This window comes from Phodopus roborovskii, unplaced genomic scaffold (assembly GCF_943737965.1).
Source record: "Phodopus roborovskii unplaced genomic scaffold, PHOROB, whole genome shotgun sequence".
In the NCBI taxonomy this organism is placed as follows: Eukaryota; Metazoa; Chordata; class Mammalia; order Rodentia; family Cricetidae; genus Phodopus; species Phodopus roborovskii.
In genome coordinates this window covers 25,228,646-25,248,447 of record NW_026126433.1, presented here as the reverse complement: position 1 = coordinate 25,248,447, position 19,802 = coordinate 25,228,646, and the positions used below count along the sequence as shown (strand labels likewise).

Genomic DNA, 19,802 nt, shown 5'->3' with positions numbered 1-19,802 from the left:
TTAGCTTTTCTCCTGAACTTAGGCAGACACTTCCTACAGTGCTCTCCTGTTTGCAGGATGATCACCATCATACTGAGTCCCCTTGGTGTGGGGCTTTCCATCATGGGTCAAGTGTGTTCCCAGATACACATAGTAAATGTTCATTAAAATTAGCTGCACAGGGCAGCAGTGACCAAGCCCACTTTGAGTTTATAAATATGTATCCATTTGGAATTTGTTCCATGTGAGATGCTTCTTAGGTATTGAAAAGCATAAGATGTGGGTGGCTTATTGTAATGTTAGATGCAGCTGTGTGCCTATTTGGGGTTATTTGTTTGTATCATTCTAAGTGATAAACACTGCCTGGGAGGAATGGACACCCTTCCCATTTAGAAGGTTCATTGTGTCAACCACTTTGGCATGTGGTTTTCCATTAACATGCTCTATCAAAACAACAAATCCATGTGTTTGCTGTATGCACTAAGTCATGGTGTTATATTCTGATATGCCAGCTGGGCTAACCCAGGTGTGACAGAAAGCTCTGGGCCAATACCACCAACACACAGGTGTAATCCTGGGGCCAGAAAAGGGCAGCAAGTCTGGGCACTGTCATTCCATGCAACTTAATATGGCTGAGCTACTGGCAGCATCCCACAGTAACCATGTATTTTCCTGTGCCCACATAGACGCTCTGCTGGCCAGAAGCTCCATTATACTTCCCTGTACCACCTGCAAGCTGACAGCACAGTGGGTTGTTGCTTCTCCCAGCCCTGAGATCATCTCATAGGCTGGGGTTAAATTCCCCTTCTGAGGTTCCTCAGTTGTGGAGTTCCCAGCTGACCTTTCCTGCTTAGGTTCTCTAGCCAAGAATGACACGCCTTTGTAATGATTTGGCTTTTGAGACTGTTAAGTACTCAATTGTAGTGGAAATATGCTTAATCTGCAGATTTGAAAGATGATATGTACAGTTTAGGGCTGACAGGTAGACACTGGGAGTTGAAGGATGGTTGATATGAACATACCAATTAGTGTCTCTGTTGTCTCTTCTGGTGCCATTGTAGAGAACTGGACACTGAGGCGTGGCAGTTGTGTTCCTGAGAGTCTAGGGCAGTGGTTCTCAACCTTCCTAGTGATAAGACCCTTTAATACAGTCCCTTGTGTTGTGATGACTCCCAACCATAAAATTGTTTCCCTTGCTACTTCCTAACTATAATTTTGCTACTTATGAATTGTAAATATTTTGGAAATAGGGAATTGTGACCCATAAGTTGAAGAGCACTGGTCTTAAAGGATAGAGACTTCTTTACAGCATTTGCTGATTCTTTTCTGATCTAAACATGTTTGCATCTTTATAGTTTCTTAAAAATGTCTAATTATCAAAGAATTGTACAAAGAGTCCTGTCAGCAGGACACGGTGTGCAGTTAGGTATGAGTTGTGTAGGACATCACTTTACACACGTGTTTCATGGCCTTACTGTCAAGTTGCTATTTTCCAAGCTTGTATTTATTTCATTTGATCTTCACTTGGAACTCTCAATTTTTATATCCCTTAGAATTTTTTCCTTTTTTTAATTTCATTTTATTTTATGTTTTTATTGAGCTATACATTTTCCCACTCTCATTCCCCCCCTCCCCTCTCCCCTTCTACTCTAACTCATACCCCCTACTCTCAATTTACTCAGGAGATATTGTCTTTTTCCTCTTCCTAGGTGGATCCATGTATCTCTTTCATAGGGTCCTCTTCATTACCTAGATTCTCTGGAAAATTTAGATTCCAACAGAGCATCATGTTGAAAATTTAAAATTGCTCAGTCTTTAAAAATTAAGTTTAAGTAATAAATTGAGCATAAAAATTATATATATTCATAGAGTAATAATATTTTGATACAGATACATATATGCATAACATAGAGTTTAAATCACATTAGACATATCTACTCCTCAAACATTTATTATTTCTTTATGGTGAACACTTTCAAACCCCTTTTTTCCAGCTTTTCACAACGTTTCATGCTGATATCATTGTTGCCGCACTCATTACTCAGTAGCGCATCAGAACTCCTTAGCGCTCTCTAACATGCTTGCCCACTGCCCATCATTCCATGGTCCCCTGCCTTCGGATGCATGCACACACTGTTTTGTTAATGTTAGCTTTTTAAAACTTCCACATCTGAGTGAGGGCGTATGGCACTCTCTGCTCTCTGTGTTTATTTCACTTACATAATTATCTTACTCCATCTGTGTAGTTGCTAGGGACAGGATTTTGTTCCTTCTTATGGTTGTGCATATCTCTTTGTGTTTATGTACCGTTTCATTATCCATTGATTGATAGGCCCAACTATTGGTTTTACTGCTCCGATACTGAGAATAGTGTCTCAGTGATGGGATTGCAGGTGTGTCTTTGAAGTCCCCTTGGAACGGGTATGTGGGTTGGGATTACTGGGTCAGGTTGATCTGATGTTGAGTGTTTTCCATGATGACTGCACTGCTATAAATCACATTCCTGGCAGTAGTGTGCAGGTTTGCCTTTCCCCCCATCCTCACCAGCACTTGTCTTCCACAGTCTTGTTGACTGGAGCCATACTGACTGAGGCCAGATGGTCTCTCATGGAGGTTTTGACTTGAATTTCCTGATGATTGATGGTGTTAAACATTTATTTTCCTGTACCTGTGTGCCATTTGTGTGTCTTTTTTTTTTTTTTTTTTTTGAAAAATGTCTGTTTATGTGTGCTTCCCATTTGCTAACTCACCTCCTTTTGGTAATGAGTTAATGGCAATGGTAATGAGTACTAATGAACTTAAGTTCTTAGTACTTCCAACACACAGCTTGTACTTACTTTCTCCTGGTCTGTGGCTGTCTCCACACTCTGGATGGTTTCCTTTGCTGTGTAGCCTTTCAGTTTGATATAATTGTGTTTGTCTAGTTTTTGGCGTCTTGTGCAAGAAATCCTTGCCAATTCTAGAGTTCTACAGCAATTTTTTTTTTTGTTTTCTTTCAGTAATTTCATTATTTCAGGCTTTCTATTCAAGTGTTTAGTTCATTGGAGTTGGTGTTTATAGCTGGGAGAGCTAAAGGTACAGCTTCATTCTTTGTGTGGTAGTCTGCTTTTCCAGTTCTATTTATTGAACTGACTATCCTTTTCCTGGTGTGTATTTCAACTCTTTTGAAACCCATCTGGCTGCAAATGTGGGTGTGTTTCTAAGCTCTCTTCCATTCCAAGAACTGGTCGATTTTAAATAGAACATGAGTTTTTGTATATTAATAAAATTTCATGACATGTGAGAATTTAATACTGGCTAAATATAAATAATTTATACTTGCACAGGTTTATAAATATCATTTGATTTATTAAGACCCAAGCATGAGGTTTAAGTTGAATGGAACAGTAAAGTACAATTTGAGAAACTGTATAGAAACAGAGATCCAATTGAAATTTACATGTGCTGAGACGGGGTAGGGTGGGGAAGAGCAAAAAGCATGCTTGGTTTACAATACAAAGAAGTTGGACTTACCATACTTCAGGGGTGTTTTGTTTTATTTTGAGTCAGGGTTTTTCTTTGTATCCCTAGCTAGCCTGGAGTTCCCGTGTAGCCCATGCTGGCCTGGAACACACAGAGTCACCTGCCTCAGCCTCCTTAGTGCGAGATTAAAAGCTTGACCATCATACCTGGCGTCTGCTTCAAATGGTCTTTTTAACAGTTATGTGTCAGGTGTTCAGGGCTGACGGCATTTTAATATTATATAGCTATGGTTAAATCTGGCATGTGTCATAGTATAAAGATCAATTTTACTTTCCTTCATGAAACATCCTTCTGCCTGATTGTGCTTTGCTGACTGTTGTAGAAGATTGTGGATCTAGTGATGAATAGGAAAGACTTAGTCATCTGGGACAAGCAGTGCGGTGAGGTTGGTAGTAGTGAAAGCATGGGGCACAATAGAGACATCACCTCTGCTGGGGGTTTGGGCACATGTGTCTGAAAGATGCTGTTGGAGATAATAAAGACACACAGAACCTGGGCTTCCCATAAGATGGGGTGGCCCTTCAGATCATTTACACACTGTCTGCAATACTCCTTCAGATGTAGATCAAAGTTTGATGGATCGCCTTCAGAGAGTGAACAGCAGTCTGCATAGCCAAATTAGCCGACTGCACAATATCCGGAATACTATAGAAGAGACTGGTATCCTGGCTGAGCAAGCACGGTCCAGAGTGGAGAGTACAGAGCAACTGATTGAGATTGCCTCCAGGGAGCTTGAGAAAGCAAAAATGGCTGCTGCCAATGTGGTGAGTTACTCTGAAGTTGCGGTGGGTAGGATGGGTTGTTGGGTAATTTGTAGCAGACCATTCTACTCCATTGCCCATCTGCTACAATATGTCTTCACCCGCCTACCTGGCACTGAGGAGCAGGAGACCCTTGCTGCTCATAGTCACTGAAGGAGTTGCTTTACTTCTTAATGGTGGCAAAGCAAACAGAAGCAGCTTAAGACAGGAGGGGTCTGTGGCTCACAGTTCTTCAGTGAGGGCAAAGCACTGGGACAGCCATTGGTACCGGCAGAAGTGTGCGGTGGCTTCTCATATAGCAGCCAGATCTAGAAGCCCAGAATGGGACAGAAGCTGAGCTGCTGTTCCCCTAAAGGCCTGTGCCAGTGACCCAAAGTCTCCATAGCCTCCCCTAAACACCAGGTGGGGGCCAGGTTTTCAGACAAAGGAGCCTGGGGGGGGGTCACTTCAGGTTCTAACTTCAGCAATTGTCACAAAACAGAAGAAACTGGATAAAAACAGAGGTGTCTAGGGTTTTCCTCTCACTTGCCTCTTCTGCAGTACTCAGAATAGAAATAATTTCTAATTAAAGGTGCTGATCAGAAGTTAATATCTCTGAAAATAATTTAAAAAAAACTACTAGTGTTAATACTTGCTTTGTGGAATTTAAACAATTTAATATTTTGAGACTAAGTGTTTTATTTCCTCTTCAGTCAATCACTCAGCCAGAGTCTACAGGGGAACCAAACAACATGACCCTCTTGGCAGAAGAAGCCCGAAGGCTTGCAGAGCGGTAAGGTGCAGCGGCCTTGTGGGTCAGGCATGGTGCCCCAGCTGATGTGTGCATGTGCTCCTGTCCCCTCCCGTGCATACTTTCTTTCGTAAGGTTCTGAAATGTTAGCAGCTATGCAAACTCTGTTTCTTTCACTTGGAAATTGGAATGTTTACCTCAAGTATTAGAATATAATAGTTTAGAACAAAATTATATTTATATATTTCACAGATCATAACAATTTTTTAGATATTTTTAAACTTTAAAGCCTTCAGATTTCCAAGAAACCCAGTAGAAGTTATTAATTTAAAATTTTTACATTAGTCTTTCGATGAATATTTAATTTTCAGTTCTCAATAAAAAAACACTAACTCAATGTACATTTGAAAGTAAGCCAAAGAATACTGACCATTTCATACCTGGTTTGTTTGTTTTTTAGATACTTATAAATTCATTGTAACTTCTTTGCAAGGCTTTAAATTGCAGAAGGAATTACATTTTTAAGAGTGGCTAAAATGTAGGCATCACTGAGAGCAGGTATCTTTGTATGAAGTCAGTACAGTAGACCTCAGTAGGAGCCTTATGCAGACGTTGGAATTGTCAACACTGTCCAGGGAAGTGCCATTGACGTCTTACAGGTTCTAGGTTACATTGACCTTAGCAGGTCTCTTTCTATTCTGGGTAAGTGTGAATTTGTGAGCCATGTAATCAGCTTTACAGAACATTCATAGTTTTATAGCTGGATTTTCTTACTAAAGGAAGATAGCTGAAAACATGGAAGCTCCCAAGAAACCTAGGTCTTAGAGATGTACTGATCTGGTAGGTTTCATGTGAGGATGTAGGATAAAAGTTTCTTATGACATGGAGAATGGCCATATGCTGGGTGTCACAATTCAACACGAAATGTTAGAAGTGGAAAATCCATTAGCATTGTTACCCAGATAAGATGCGTTGCTTGGCTGGAGTTCCTGATGACATGTTCATTGCTATTTGGTGCTGCTTTTTCTTCCAGTAATTAGGTCAAATAAGAAAGTCAGAAGAGACAGGCTGTGTAGAAACTATGTAGTAACTATGTGTGTAGAGCCCATGTAGTAACTGTGTAGGCCAGCAGACTGTATGATAAGATCAGTCCTGAGGTTTGTGTTGCTGACTAGGGTTCTGGATAGCAGAGTGCTGTATGTAAATTACTTGTATTCTAAAGTGAGTTGCCTGCCTCCATCTATCCCCCTCCCTGTTCTCTGAAACATTCTCATGTTGTAACTCATCTGGCCTGGAACCTCCTGAGCCTAGTGCCTCAGTGCTAGGGTTATAGGCAGGAGCTACCTACCACTGCATGCCCAACCAAAAAGCAGTTTTTCTAAGAAAGCCCCAATAGAGTTTTGTGCCACTGATTCTCATAGAAAATACTCTTTTCTCAGTTTACAGAATGCTTTTTGTAAATGTAACCACCTGAAATGATTGTGAAAAACCGAATGGGGCTTTCCAGTGTTCCTAGATCTCTGCCCATATTAGTATATGGAAATACAACAAAGTAAATGTCTAAATTTTATTTCTTTCTCTATTACATGGTCTCATTTGTGATTTATTTTTAAATTTTTCCTCCTACATGCACAGCCATAAGCAGGAAGCTGATGACATTGTCCGAGTGGCAAAGACAGCCAATGAGACTTCGACTGAGGCATATAATCTGCTTTTGAGGACCCTGGAAGGAGAAAATCAAACTGCTCTGGAGATTGAAGAGCTTAATAGGAAGTGAGTGTCATTGGGAAGTGGCTCCCAGTCCTGCATTGTGATTTGGGGTGTAAGTGCATGTGCTGTGAGGTTCACCACGCTTTCAGAATGGTGGAGTAGTTAGAGCAGGGGATGTGCAGCCGCTCCAAACTCAGACTGCAGAGGGTGGGAACTAGACTAACCATGCACTTAAGATTCTTCATATGTGGAGACTGACGAGGGGACATACACTGAGCTGCCAACCTTTAAACAGGTCTGAAGTAAGAGTGTATAAAATGTATAAAGTTAATATCTCTAATCTGAAAGGTCAGGGACCACAAGTGTTTGGGACTCTCTGTGTATGTATTGTATTAATATTATATGTTCTTATACATGAATATTTGCATGCATAGTGAGATTGTGAATGAAACCCAACTCTAAATACAAAGTTCATTTATGCTCCTGTACATGTAGCCTGAAATATATAATATTTGTAGTGTGTCTGCAGTTTGATGTAGCCTTCAAATAGAATCAAGTGTGAAATTCTCCTCCTGTGTGTTATAAGAGTGCTAAAAACATTACAGAGTTGGGATTTGGGGTTAGGGGTGCCCAGTTTATATGTGATAAGGTAAGTAGCTAGGTGTTGGTATTAAAATGAGAGAGCATTTGGTATGGCAGCTCCTTTAGATTTTTGGAGCTATTGTCCCAGTGATATTAACTAGATTGTATTTGATCAATATTAAGATGTTTTAAGGAAAAAAAACCCAACTGGTTTTTTATTTTTATTTATTTATTTTTTTAATGAATTACATCATTTGCTCGTTAGGTATGAACAAGCAAAGAACATCTCTCAGGACCTGGAGAAGCAGGCTGCCCGAGTCCACGAGGAAGCCAAGCGGGCAGGTGACAAAGCTGTGGAGATCTATGCCAGTGTGGCCCAGCTGACCCCTGTGGACTCTGAGGCGCTGGAGGTGTGTGTGCAAAGACTCTGGTCACTGGAATCCCTTTATATCCCTGTCCCTCTAGTCTCTGTAAGAGCCATTTTGAGTGCCCTGCTCCTCCCTTCCAGACCTCTGACTGACTCACTGGTAAAGGTGAATTCTATTTTAATTATGCAAATAGAACTTAGTGAGATAAGGGATTACAGACATGAAACGAGGATTACTATGCTAATATGAGTACTTCCTCTAGATGTTTCCTATAAATCCAAACTGTGATATATTTGAGTTCCATGAAGTAGAGTGTGGCTGGAGCCTTCCTCCTAGGCATTGTATAACAGACCTCTAGAGAGCAGGAAGAGGTGATAGCCAGCAACAACTATACCAGCATGCTCAGGGGCAGGTAGAATATTCAGGAGTTGGTAGTATTTTATTTCATTCTAACCATGTTTCCTCACTCAGAGCCCTCATATAAATATCTTTAATATTAAACTTGAAATTTGCCATCTTATTTCCTATATCTGAGGTGTCAACTGGTATCCCACGGTTTAGGTCTCTTCAGACACCTAGTGCTGACAGAGTCCATGAATATGAGTATGAAAACAAACAGGATTGATATGATGGTAGTCAGGAGAGCAGCAGCTGTGGGAGTTGGGGGTAGACAGAGTCACTTGAAAGTACCCAGGGAGCTTCTTGGGGAAGATGTGCTCTGCGTCATAATGGAGCTGTGGGCTGGCAAAAGCTGTAAAAAGTACAGGAAACATGGGGAAATCACTGAATTACACTTGGGTATCTTGACCTCTGCTCTCTTTTAGAACTGTCAATTGAGCCTTAAATCCTACAGCATTCCTAAACTCCCTTGTCACTCAATGTCATTATTTCTTACGTGTTTGTCACAGAATGAAGCAAATAAAATCAAGAAAGAAGCTGCGGATCTGGACCGTCTAATTGACCAGAAGCTAAAGGATTATGAGGACCTTCGGGAAGATATGAGGGGGAAAGAGCATGAAGTGAAGAACCTTTTAGAGAAGGGAAAAGCTGAGCAGCAGGTGAGTTTGATTTGCTGCTGGGTGCATTTCTGGAAGCAACAATTCTGGAAGCACAGGTGTAGGCCGTGCCTAGTGCATGGCCTGAGGCTGTGAGGGAGGGACAGGCTGACCCGGGAAGGTTTGTCTTCTGACCTGCCATGCATTTGCAGACGGCCGACCAACTCCTAGCTCGAGCTGATGCTGCCAAGGCTCTTGCTGAAGAAGCTGCTAAGAAAGGACGAAATACCTTACAAGAAGCCAATGACATTCTCAGCAACCTCAAAGGTACGAGAGGGTCAGGCGACAGCATTTCTGAGTGTCTTCAGCGGAGGCGGTCACTGTGTCACTTTTCCATTTTGTCTTTAGTGTGATTCTCTTTGACCATAGAAGTGAGGTGAATCCCATATACTGACTACTTAGATTTAATAGTTAACCATGATCTTTTGCCATTTAAACTCCATACTCTGCCGTGTGTGTGTTTGCATGTATGTGGATATGTATGTATGCACATGCATGTGCAAACCTGAAATTGACTTCAGGTATCTCCTTGATGGCTCTTCACTTTTATCTATTGAGGCAGGATCTCTTGCCAAATCTGGAGCTCATGTATTTGAAAGGAAAACCAGAGTGCCTCTGTCATTGTAACCCTGCATTCTTCTGTCTGAAAACAAAAAGCCTTGTGTAGGAGGGTGGTCTCACCATGGTCTGCCTGCTTAGCTGACTTTCAATGATAAATGGAGGTTATCTTTCATTTTTTTTTTTTTTTTCTTTCTGCCTCTGATACCTAATTCTTTGTTTTAGAGAAACGTGCCCAATTCACTGAGGGGCTGATTCATGTCTGGTAAAAAATAATCACAGGTTCTATGAATGAGGAGGATTTGCAAACACAATAGTTTGCGAGTGTAACTTTGTTGTCAGTAAGTCTGTTTGAATCCCTGCTCCACAAATTAGCATCTTCAGTTGCTGGCTTTCCCATTTATCCAAAAAGTGTCACGCTGCACCTGACACACAGTAGACACTAAAAGACACTAGCTAAAGCAGTGATGTGTTCCAGGCTCTACATGACAGCGGCTTTTCAAGTAGGAACTCTGTTCAGAAACAGACGTGCGTCATGTGACTACTCCCGGAAAACCTGCACAGGGATGTGTGTATTGTTTCCCCTGTGAGATTTCAGCCCCAATAGTCATTCATTTTTTAAAAACAGATTTTAGTGCAGAGAAAACAAAATCCAATTGCACTTTCATTTTTATTTTCCTTTTAATTCAAATGCCTGCCTTGAACTCCTTTTAGATTTTGATAGACGTGTGAATGATAACAAGACAGCTGCAGAGGAGGCGCTGAGGAGGATTCCCGCCATCAACCGGACCATAGCCGAAGCCAATGAGAAGACAAGGGAGGCACAGCTGGCACTGGGCAATGCTGCAGCTGACGCCACAGAGGCCAAAAACAAAGCCCACGAGGCGGAGAGGATCGCCAGCGCCGTGCAGATGGTGAGCGCTTCCCTCTTCCCCAGCCCCTGCTCATGCATCTCTTGCTTTCTAGACCTTGCAGAGTTTTTTTCTCTGCTATAGTTACACTGTTGGGAATCATCCCTGGCTGCTTTTTTTCTTTTCAATTCATGTAAGAATATATAAGTGACTGGGGAAAGAGAAATCAGTAAAAGGACTTGCTCCTGTCTCAGTGTCGGATCTGAGTTGTGAAGAGGGTGGTCTCAGACTACGTCAGAGTCCCTGCCCACAAGAGTTTAGACCTTTCCTAAATAAGCATCCTCCTTGAGCCTGCACATGACGAGGGCTGTATCGATGCTGTGTCAACGCTTTGTCAGCACTGGGGCTACTGTGGCTGCTGCTGCAGGGGCGTTAAAGGAATTTCTTTAGGCTCATTTCATTTAAAGATCCATCTGTTTTACTTCAAGGACAGATTAGAGCTTATTTTAAAATTAAGTGTGTGAGAATCACAGAAAATTTTAATTTCTTTAAAAGGGTTGGCTTTTAGATCTGTTTCATAAAATGCTCATATTTCAGGATGTGAGCTCCTTTGTACATTTGCTAATGAACTTACAAGGCAAGCTTCGGAGTTAAAAAATATCCAAGGGAAAGAGTATGATCAACACAATGTGGCACAACAGTGTTCACAATTAAATTTTATTTGTTCTCTGTGTGACCTCAGCTAGAAATGGTTATAATAGAAGAGGACATTTCAAAGGTTTAAAGAATGGAGCACAAATGACGGTGCTGTATAAAATGCTGCTGTGTTTGACAATAATTTCTTTCTTTTTTTTTTTTTATGAGAGACCAGGAAATGGTGGGAAGTGGGTCATGATAGTACACGCCATTGATGTTCTTTCTGGATTGCAGACTATAAAAGGGAGTAAGGATGTGCCCTGGAAAGGGCACGTTGTGCTGGGGTTTGGTTTGCTTTGGTCAGCAGTTTCTTCTGTACCTAGAATGCCACCAGCATCAAGGCGGATGCCGAAAGAACCTTTGCAGAGGTGACGGACCTGGATGATGAGGTGAACGTGATGTTGCGACAGCTGGAGGAAGCAGAGAATGAGCTGAAGAAGAAGCAAAGGGATGCCGACCAGGACATGATGATGGCGGGGAAGGTAAGAGCTCCCCATTGCTGCTCAGAGGCCCAGTGGAGGGCGTTCACTGGTGAAGACCCGCTCCCCCAAATGCCTCATTCATATGAACTTCGGGTTTGCATTGCATTTTCTGGTCAAGAATTGGGTCAGTAGCTGACGTAGAAGACAAAGAATTTGTCTCCTCTGCCAGGTATTGATGTTACACAACTACCCTGTCCCAGAGCTACTCACTTAGAAGCAAAACGTTTCCCCCGCAGCTGGAGTTTTAGAACATTTAAAAAAAAAAAAAAAAGTTCTGTGTGTGTGAGATGTAGTTGAATAGGTAATTCATAAGTGGGATACAATTAAAATTCTTTTAAAAGGAGACTGCAGCAAAAAGCCAGTTTCTTTCTGGGCTTTCCCAGCTGCTCACTCACTTGAGGCAGTTTCTTCTACAGGACATACTGCCCTGCAGCACACCAACCTCATCCCTGCTTCCCTGCTTTACCTCTGTGGTGATGTGCAGACATCACACCTCCTGTGACAGAATGGGTTTGTGCCTAGATGGCCAAGGGAGGACATGTGATATTTTGCACTAGAAAGAACTTACTGTGGAGGAATATTCCTTTCCTGTTTGGAGTCTCATTCATAGGAACCAGATACATTCGCTTGTTCGCTCACACACTTGCAGGGTCAGGAAGAGGCCCATCCTTTCCAGGCCCCCCAAAAACAAGTCCTCTTGCTATGGGTCATTTTTACTTTGGGACAGAAAGAAATACAAGGTCTGGTGAAGTGGTACCAATTAAATTTTTTACACCTCTCTGTTCACACAGCTCAGTTTTTTGTTTGGTTTTATGAGACAGGGTGGTCTCACTCTGTAGCCTTGGCTGCTCTGGAGCTCTCTCTGTAGACCAGAATGACCATGAACATATAGAAATCTTCCTGTCTCAGCCTTCTAAATGCTTGGGTTAAAGATATGCACTACCACAACTAGTTAAACAGCTGAGTTTTTAAACTTTGTGCTGGATTATCCTGTGATTTTTAATGCTCAGATGGAGATAATCATGAAGCAAAAAAATCAGTGTTTCTCTTATGTGCAGAAATATGCAGTATTTCTTTTATATTCTTTGGGCTTCCCTTTTTAAATATATTTATTTCATGCATGTGCATGCATCACACCATAACACATATGCTAATGTCTCAAGACAACTTGTGGGAGTTGGTTCTTCCCTTTCACTGTGTCAATTTTGGGCTTAGAACTCAGGTCATTAAACTTATGGCAACTTATCTCTGAGGCATCTTGATAGAAACATTGTATTTAAAGCATGTTAAAAAAAAAAAAAAAAGTAAAGGATACGTATTTATGAGTTCCAAAAAGGGATATGGGTTTAATTCAAAGAGCAGAAAGAGAATCCCTCTTTTGTTAGTTTTGATACTTAACTTCTTAGGAGCACTAAGCCATGCCTTCATACATTATCCCTTTTGTATTTATATCAGTTTTGAACACCCAACATTCAGCTAGTATTGCCAGGTCTAATATTTTCTTCAACCAGAAGGGTTGTGGTTCTTTCTGGAAGTCGCTGAAGGCCACAGGTTAAACACAGCAGAGTCCTGTGCCCAAGTCTCAGAACAGTCATAGGAAGCCTGTGTGACTCCCTGACCGCAGCTGCAATTTGAACTGAGTTAATCATTTATTTGTGAAAGCTTTTTATTTTTTATCCTTTCTGTTTTTAAAATTTCACATTGTTTTGATCCCTAAATGTTTGCTTTGCCGTGACCCCAGAACTAGGAAAAACAATTACTGGTAGAGAGTCCAAAGCCTCTTATTTGTGTCCCGTTGGATTCGTTGGTGAGAGCATCTGCTTTCTGATGCGTAGATGCTTCCTTTCCCGCCGCTGTTTCCTGTGACTCATGCTCAGTGTGTTTGTTCAGGTTTCATGGAACTTTCCCAAATATATTTACCTTTGGTTGACTTTGAAAATATCCATTGTATCCATTGTTTTGCCTGTGTGTGTGCGCGTGTGTGCGTGTGTGCGCGCGCACGTGTGCAAGCGCTCACGCATGCACACAAGAGCATGTGTGTAGTTGATAGAGAATTTTCAGAAAAGCCTGGCTTTGCTTATGAAAACTCTCCAAGAATAGGATATCTCTAATAATCAGGCACCTAAGAATGTTCGCATTCTGTTCCTGTACTCAATCTGTACTTAAAAAGAATCTATTTCTACTTAATGTGTTTATCATGTGTTTGCTCCAGGTATTCTTGAGCGGGGGGGGGGGGGGGAGTGAGAAAATGAGATTGTATTGTTTTTTGAATGCATATGTCATGAAGGGCAGCCGTGACACATGGTATATATATACATATATATCTACCGTCCCAGCACTCAGAAGGCTGACACCAGAGGATCTCATGTTTGAGACCAGCTTAGGTTACATAGCAAAACTATCCACACACACAAACACACACACACAAACACACAAAGGTGTAAGGGCTTATGATGCTCTGTGCAGTAGAAACAACATCCTCCACCTGAAAATGCCACCCCAAACCTGCAGAGAGACCATGACTCATCACGTAGAAAGGGACACATCTGAAAACATAGCTACTGGATCACTGAGGAAAATATTTAGAGACTATGGAAACACGGAGTCACAAGTATCCATGCTGTTTACCCTCTTTCCCTGCAGGCTTCACAGGATGCTCAAGAAGCTGAGCTCAATGCCAGAAAAGCCAAAAACTCTGTTAGCAGCCTCCTCAACCAACTGACTGACCTCTTGGAGCAACTGGGTAAGTAAGGGAAGACTTGTCCCAGCCAGGGCACTGGTGCTTTGTACTGTTCTTGGGTTCTGATACCACTGACTATGAGTCCAATTAATAGGAAGTGCTCAAAAGCTCCATTTACTCATACACTAATATTTCATTTAGCTCTTGCTTATTTAAGGGTAGCTTGTACCCTGTGTCTTGGTGGCAGGCCCTTCTCAGGGCAGCTTGCACCATCACAACATTGATAGCTGTCAACTCTAGAGCAGAAAGGAATTGGGACTTTTTTAAAGTTTAGGAACTTTAGATGCCTTCCCTGGACTCTGCACTGAATGGATGCCATGGTCTTTACACATGAAGATGAGCTGCCAGCTAAGGTGTCACTTATGGTCAAGGTTCATCACACAGCTAAACAGTCATTTCCCCTTAGTTCCTCCTGCTGGTGGAGTTTCTTTAAGGGATTTGAAAAGAAAAGGCTCAGTGGTGGAATAAGAGAATACTTGGAACTGACCGTGTACCATTGCTTATAATTCTCTCTCTACTTATGAAGTGAAAACTTTTACACCAAAAGAAAGAAAAGCTTTGTTTTGTTTTATTTTGTTTTCATGGAAACATAAGCATACAGAACCCTCCTTTTATTCCGGTTTGGGAAAGAGCAGGTCTTTTATAGGACACATGTCCTTTTGTATGGCCCTGGCTGTCCTGGAACTTGCTCGGACTCAGAGATCTGACTGCCTCTGCCTCTCAAGTGCTGAGATTAAAGGCACGCGCTGCTGGTTTTGTTTTTTGAGTTTTGTTGTTGTTGTTTTCTTTAGAGGGGGAAGAATCATATTTTATTTGTCTCAAAGACAAATAACAATAAATTGTGTGCCAGCAGATGAGCTATGGAAGTGAACTAAAGGGATGGTCTTTAGGGGATGAAGCAGACTTTGTGCCCAGGCGAATTGGAGCTGGACTTCTGGCTCTGTCACCAAGGTTTTAGCTGGTCAAATAAATTCCGAGCCATCTGAGAGTTAGTGAGCTAAACTGGCCTCAGGAGGCTGTCTGCTTCTCTCTCTGTTTTTTATGGAGCATTATCTTTCAAAAGAATCTTTTATTTTGTTCTTGATGCATTTAGATTGAAGCTTTACTGGCATTATTTCAGCCCTGGCCATTATTTTCCTAATAGTGTCTAACTCTTACAAGCAGGAAGTGACTCCCAAACTAGCCCATCTTCCCTGGAACCCAGGAGTTGAGGGCACATGCTTCTATTTTAGAGAATTTTGTATTCTTTGATGACACTGAAATGGTTCATAGATTACACATATGAACCAGCAAACAGGATTGAGTGGTAACTTTGGTAAAATGGCCTTCTTAAGCATGAGTGAGGTCTAGGACGTGGTACCTGTACATCTAGAAAACATTCTACAAGGACTGGAGAGATGGTTCTCCAGAGATGGAGTGGTTAAAGGAGCTTGCTGCCAAGCCTGACATCCTGAGTTCAATGCCTGAGACCCCCATGGTGGAAAGAGAGAACCAACTTCCACAAGTTGTCCTCTGTACTCCACATATATGCCATTCATGCATACAAACACGTATACACACACAACAATAAATAATAATAATGAGTATTTAAAAATTAAAAATATTCTGTGAAAACCACTTTCTCAAGAACAAAACTAAAACTGTTCTAATGTTAATGATCCACTCTGCGCAGCCCTATTGGTGAGGCCAGCACCGCTCAGGCCCTTGAACACAGCAGCACTTCTGTTTCATCAGGGCGGGTGCCGGCCTTAGTGCATGGCAAGGCGAGAGGCACTTAGGGTCGTGATCCAGATCTCACAGAATGAGCCTGTTCTCTTTTGTGCCCTTCCTGACCCTGCAGGCCAGCTGGACACAGTGGACCTGAACAAGCTAAATGAGATAGAAGGTACCCTGAACAAAGCCAAAGATGAGATGAAGGTCAGCGATCTGGACAGGAAGGTGGCTGACCTGGAGAATGAAGCCCGGAAGCAGGAGGCAGCCATCATGGACTATAACCGAGACATAGAGGAGATCATAAAGGACATTCACAACCTGGAGGACATCAAGAAGACCCTACCGTCCGGCTGCTTCAACACCCCGTCCATTGAGAAGCCCTAGTGACGAGAGGGCTGCAAGGCAGTGCCCCCGAAAGGGAGCCCTGTGAGGCCACAGTGCCTTGACACAAAGATTACACTTTCAGACCCCCCACTTCTCTGCTGCTCTCCATCACTGTCCTTTCGAACCAAGAAAAGTCAGAGTTTAAAGAGAAGCAAGTTAGACAACCTGAACCAGGAACGAAGGGCTTTGCCTAATAAAATCTCTCTTCCATTCATATCACCATCTCACCCAAACTTTCCCTCCTTTGCCTGAGGTCACGGCACCCTCCAGTGGCATACCCATGTCATGTGACCCATTCTATGCCAGGGCAGACCCATGCCCCTCCCCACTCTCAACACCAGCAGAATCTATCTCAGCTCTCATATTTCTATGAAGGAAATGTTTGGCTCCTCATCGTAGCATTGAGATGGCCAATATGTCCCATTTGTGGATAAAGAAAATGCCTCTGCATCTTCAGCCTCCTCTTTTAAACAAAAGGAAATAAACATCCTGTGCCAAAGGTATTGGTCATTTAGAATGTTGGTAGCCAGCCACCAGTCATGCTAGCTGTTGGAGTATAGGACACTGAGCCATCGTGGGTAAGAGTGCAGTTATGTGTGGGTCTCCCATAGAGCATGGCTCAAAGACACCTAGGATTTCCTCCCGTGTTCACTAACCAGGAAGGCAAACTTTTTCCAAATCCTTAGGCAGCTGTTAAAAAGTCAGTATGGGCAGCTTGCATTCACCAGTGTGCTAGGTAGCTTTGGATACGTCTATAAACAGGACTTAATGCATGAGAAACAGGTGTGATAACCACTAAAGACTTTGGTATTTTTCCAAGTCTAATTCTTTGATCTTTTTTGTTAGTGTGTTAAGTTGTCTGTCCAACAGTTGGTCTCTGAGATCTTGACCAATGAAAGGAAAGCAAGTCCCCATTCTCCCCATATTTTCTGGAAAATGAGGTGTAACCTGTATAAATCGGGTTCCGTATGTGCATTTCTTTTTCTCTGTTGGAGAGAGATGTGATATTTGGCCCTTAGCTCAAATTCTCTTCTGATGTTTCCATTTTTCTAAAACTCCTCGAAAACACATCATCGTTTGCCAGATCCTGGTGGCAAAAGCTGTCGCTCAGTATTTCACACAGCTGCCAACACCATCTAGTTCCTGCACTTGGTGTCTGCGCCCACTCTAAGCCTTTCCTCTGGATGGAGCGGGAAGAACCTTGTGTGGCATTTCCTAGTAAGCTTCTCAGCCTCTGATCCTCAGCTCTGTGGTTTTCCGAAGGCCACACTGTGACAGTCCCTGCCACACACCCCCTTCCTCCCACCTACCTGCCTCTGAGATTCATATATAGCCTTTAACACTATGCAATTTTGTACTTTGTGTAGCGGGGGGGAAAGAAACTATTATCTGACACACTGGTGCTATTAATTATTTGAAATTTATATTTTTTGTGTGAATGGTTTTTGTTTATCATGATTATAGAGTAAGGAATTTATGTAAATATTCCCAGTGCTAGAATGGCACTGTCAGTTCACGTCTTTGCTCCATTTTCCCTCTCGCTAGCACAGGGAACCTGACACTACCCTCCTTCCCATCATTTCCCCAGGGTTCTGCTCTGCCTCTGCCTTGTGTTTGCAGCACCTTCGCTATCTGACAGGAATCTCAACCTGCTCACCTCCACAGCCAGACCCAAGAGGGCCCTCGAGCCCTCTCCCTTGCAGTCCTGACCATCTGCAGCTCCATGCTGTCCTCAGTGCCTGTCCCAGAGCAGTCACCAGGCGACAGGGTGAAGTAGTTTGGAAAGTTTACTGATGGGACCCTCCCATTCTTGATCAGGATGGGTCAGTTTTGACAGGCAGCACGTGATGACTGAGCACTTTAGGGCGCTGGGCAGTCACTGATGAGGGAGGGAGGAGGCTCTGTTCAGTGTGCCTCCATCTCTGTTGGGCAAACAGGGATCACCGGAGTTCTGGGCTTGGCCCCCCTGAGGTTCCACTCTTGCTCTTCCCAGACCTTTTCTGCTACAGCAGAGGCATAGCCCTCCCTCACCAAGTTCACTGCTGACTGGCTAGTTCCTCTGAGTAAGTGCCTCACCACCTAACAAATGCATTTTGGTCACAGTTGCAGGAAGATGGCTGAAAAGAGACCGCCATCGTCCATTGGGTCAGCTCCATGCCAGCAGGTCGTTGGCCCTGGTGGGTGTGGTATTTTGTTTGGTTTATTTGTCCTCTTCATCTGTGTGACATATTTTTAAACAAATTTATTTTTAAAAATGAGAGTTATTTACAAGACGACACCTATTACATGCCTGCAGCACGGCTGTTGTTTTTTGTATAGTTCCAGTAATCTGTATTCTATGTAATTAAATTGACAGGATGGCTGCTGTAAAATGCTGGGTGTCACAGAGAATAGATTGTTTTATTCTCCCCCCCCCATGAAGTTTCCCTTTTGATTCCAACTGTGGCCCTTTTAAATGTGCCTTCACTTGAGCTGTCTGCCTCAATCTCCACAGCCTTCCACTCCAGGGAGGGTAGCAAAGCGTAACACTTGGCATTTTTCTATGTTTAAAAAGAAAACAGTATTTTATTTATAATAAAATCTGAATATTTGTAACCCTTTATATCTTGTGTTACCTGAGTGTGGTGCTAGGGACATAAAGTGTTTTATAAGGTATAATGAATGAACAACTTGCATGGTGCCTTAACTGCCTTCCTTGTCTTCTTGAGATTCATCCAGTGTTGTTTGCTTGTTATTCAAATTTTGGACTTCCAGCATGCTAGCCAAATACTCTACCAACTGAGCCGCACCCAACCACATTTTTCCCCCTTTATTTTGAGACAGGGTCTCGATGCAGTCCAGGTAGGCATTGAACTTGAGGTCTTCCTGCCTCTGCCTCCTGACTAGCTGGGATCATGGGATTGCACCACTAGCCTCAACTTTTTTTTTTTTTTTTAACCCTTCAAATTGTGATCTTCATTATCATCCAGAAGTTAGCAGACTTTCTCTTTACAGAGCTAGACTGTGAGTGTTACTCAGCTCTTGGAGCACAAGTGACCCAAGACAGAGAGAAGCAATGTGCTTGAGCAAAACTGCTTACAAGAGAGTGGGTGAGGTGGCTGTGTCTGCCACCCCAGCACTCGAGGCAGGAAGGCTTGAGGCCAGCCTGGACTACAGACAGACCTTGGCTCACTGAGCACAGCACTTGGAGTGTAAGCATGAGACTGGAGTTGAATCTCTAGAACCTTCATAAACCAGGGCAAAATGGTGTACATCTGTGATCTTTGTGCTCTTTTGGTGAGAGGAGACAGGCAGGAGAAACCTCAGAAGCTCATACCCTGCTAGCCTGCCATATTAATGGTGAACAAGAGACCCTCCACCAAACAAGGTGGAGAGCAGGGACTAGTACCCAGGGTTGACCTCTGACCTCCGCATATGCATGTATCCACTTGCACTCACAGATAAACATCAGACACACAAAAAAGAAATCAAATAATAAAATATGCCGTGGGCCTGCCAGCTGGAGCTTACAGAACCCCTGGTGTGGTCTCAGTATCTGGTCAGTCACAACGGAGCTGCTTTTCGATGATTGGGCCCTCTGAGTAGCGATGCACATGGGATGTGTTTAGATGAGAAATTCACTCAGACTTTCTAAAGGAAAAGAGCATTAACCTGCATTAACGGGGCAGGTG

At 42.7% G+C, this 19,802-nt stretch overlaps 1 protein-coding gene across 1 annotated transcript in view; it reads left to right on the top strand.

Moving 5' to 3' along the window:
- Lamc1 (laminin subunit gamma 1) overlaps positions 1-18,733 on the top strand; it is a 114,753-nt gene extending 96,020 nt beyond the window's left edge. The window contains exons 19-28 of the mRNA XM_051185969.1: positions 4,060-4,265; positions 4,955-5,034; positions 6,628-6,765; positions 7,550-7,694; positions 8,561-8,710; positions 8,860-8,974; positions 9,980-10,179; positions 11,136-11,294; positions 13,938-14,037; positions 15,875-18,733. Coding sequence (XP_051041926.1) covers positions 4,060-4,265; positions 4,955-5,034; positions 6,628-6,765; positions 7,550-7,694; positions 8,561-8,710; positions 8,860-8,974; positions 9,980-10,179; positions 11,136-11,294; positions 13,938-14,037; positions 15,875-16,131 — 1,550 coding nt within the window. The 3' untranslated portion in view covers positions 16,132-18,733. The remainder of the gene's footprint in view (positions 1-4,059; positions 4,266-4,954; positions 5,035-6,627; positions 6,766-7,549; positions 7,695-8,560; positions 8,711-8,859; positions 8,975-9,979; positions 10,180-11,135; positions 11,295-13,937; positions 14,038-15,874) is intronic.
- The last annotated feature ends 1,069 nt before the right edge of the window (positions 18,734-19,802 follow it).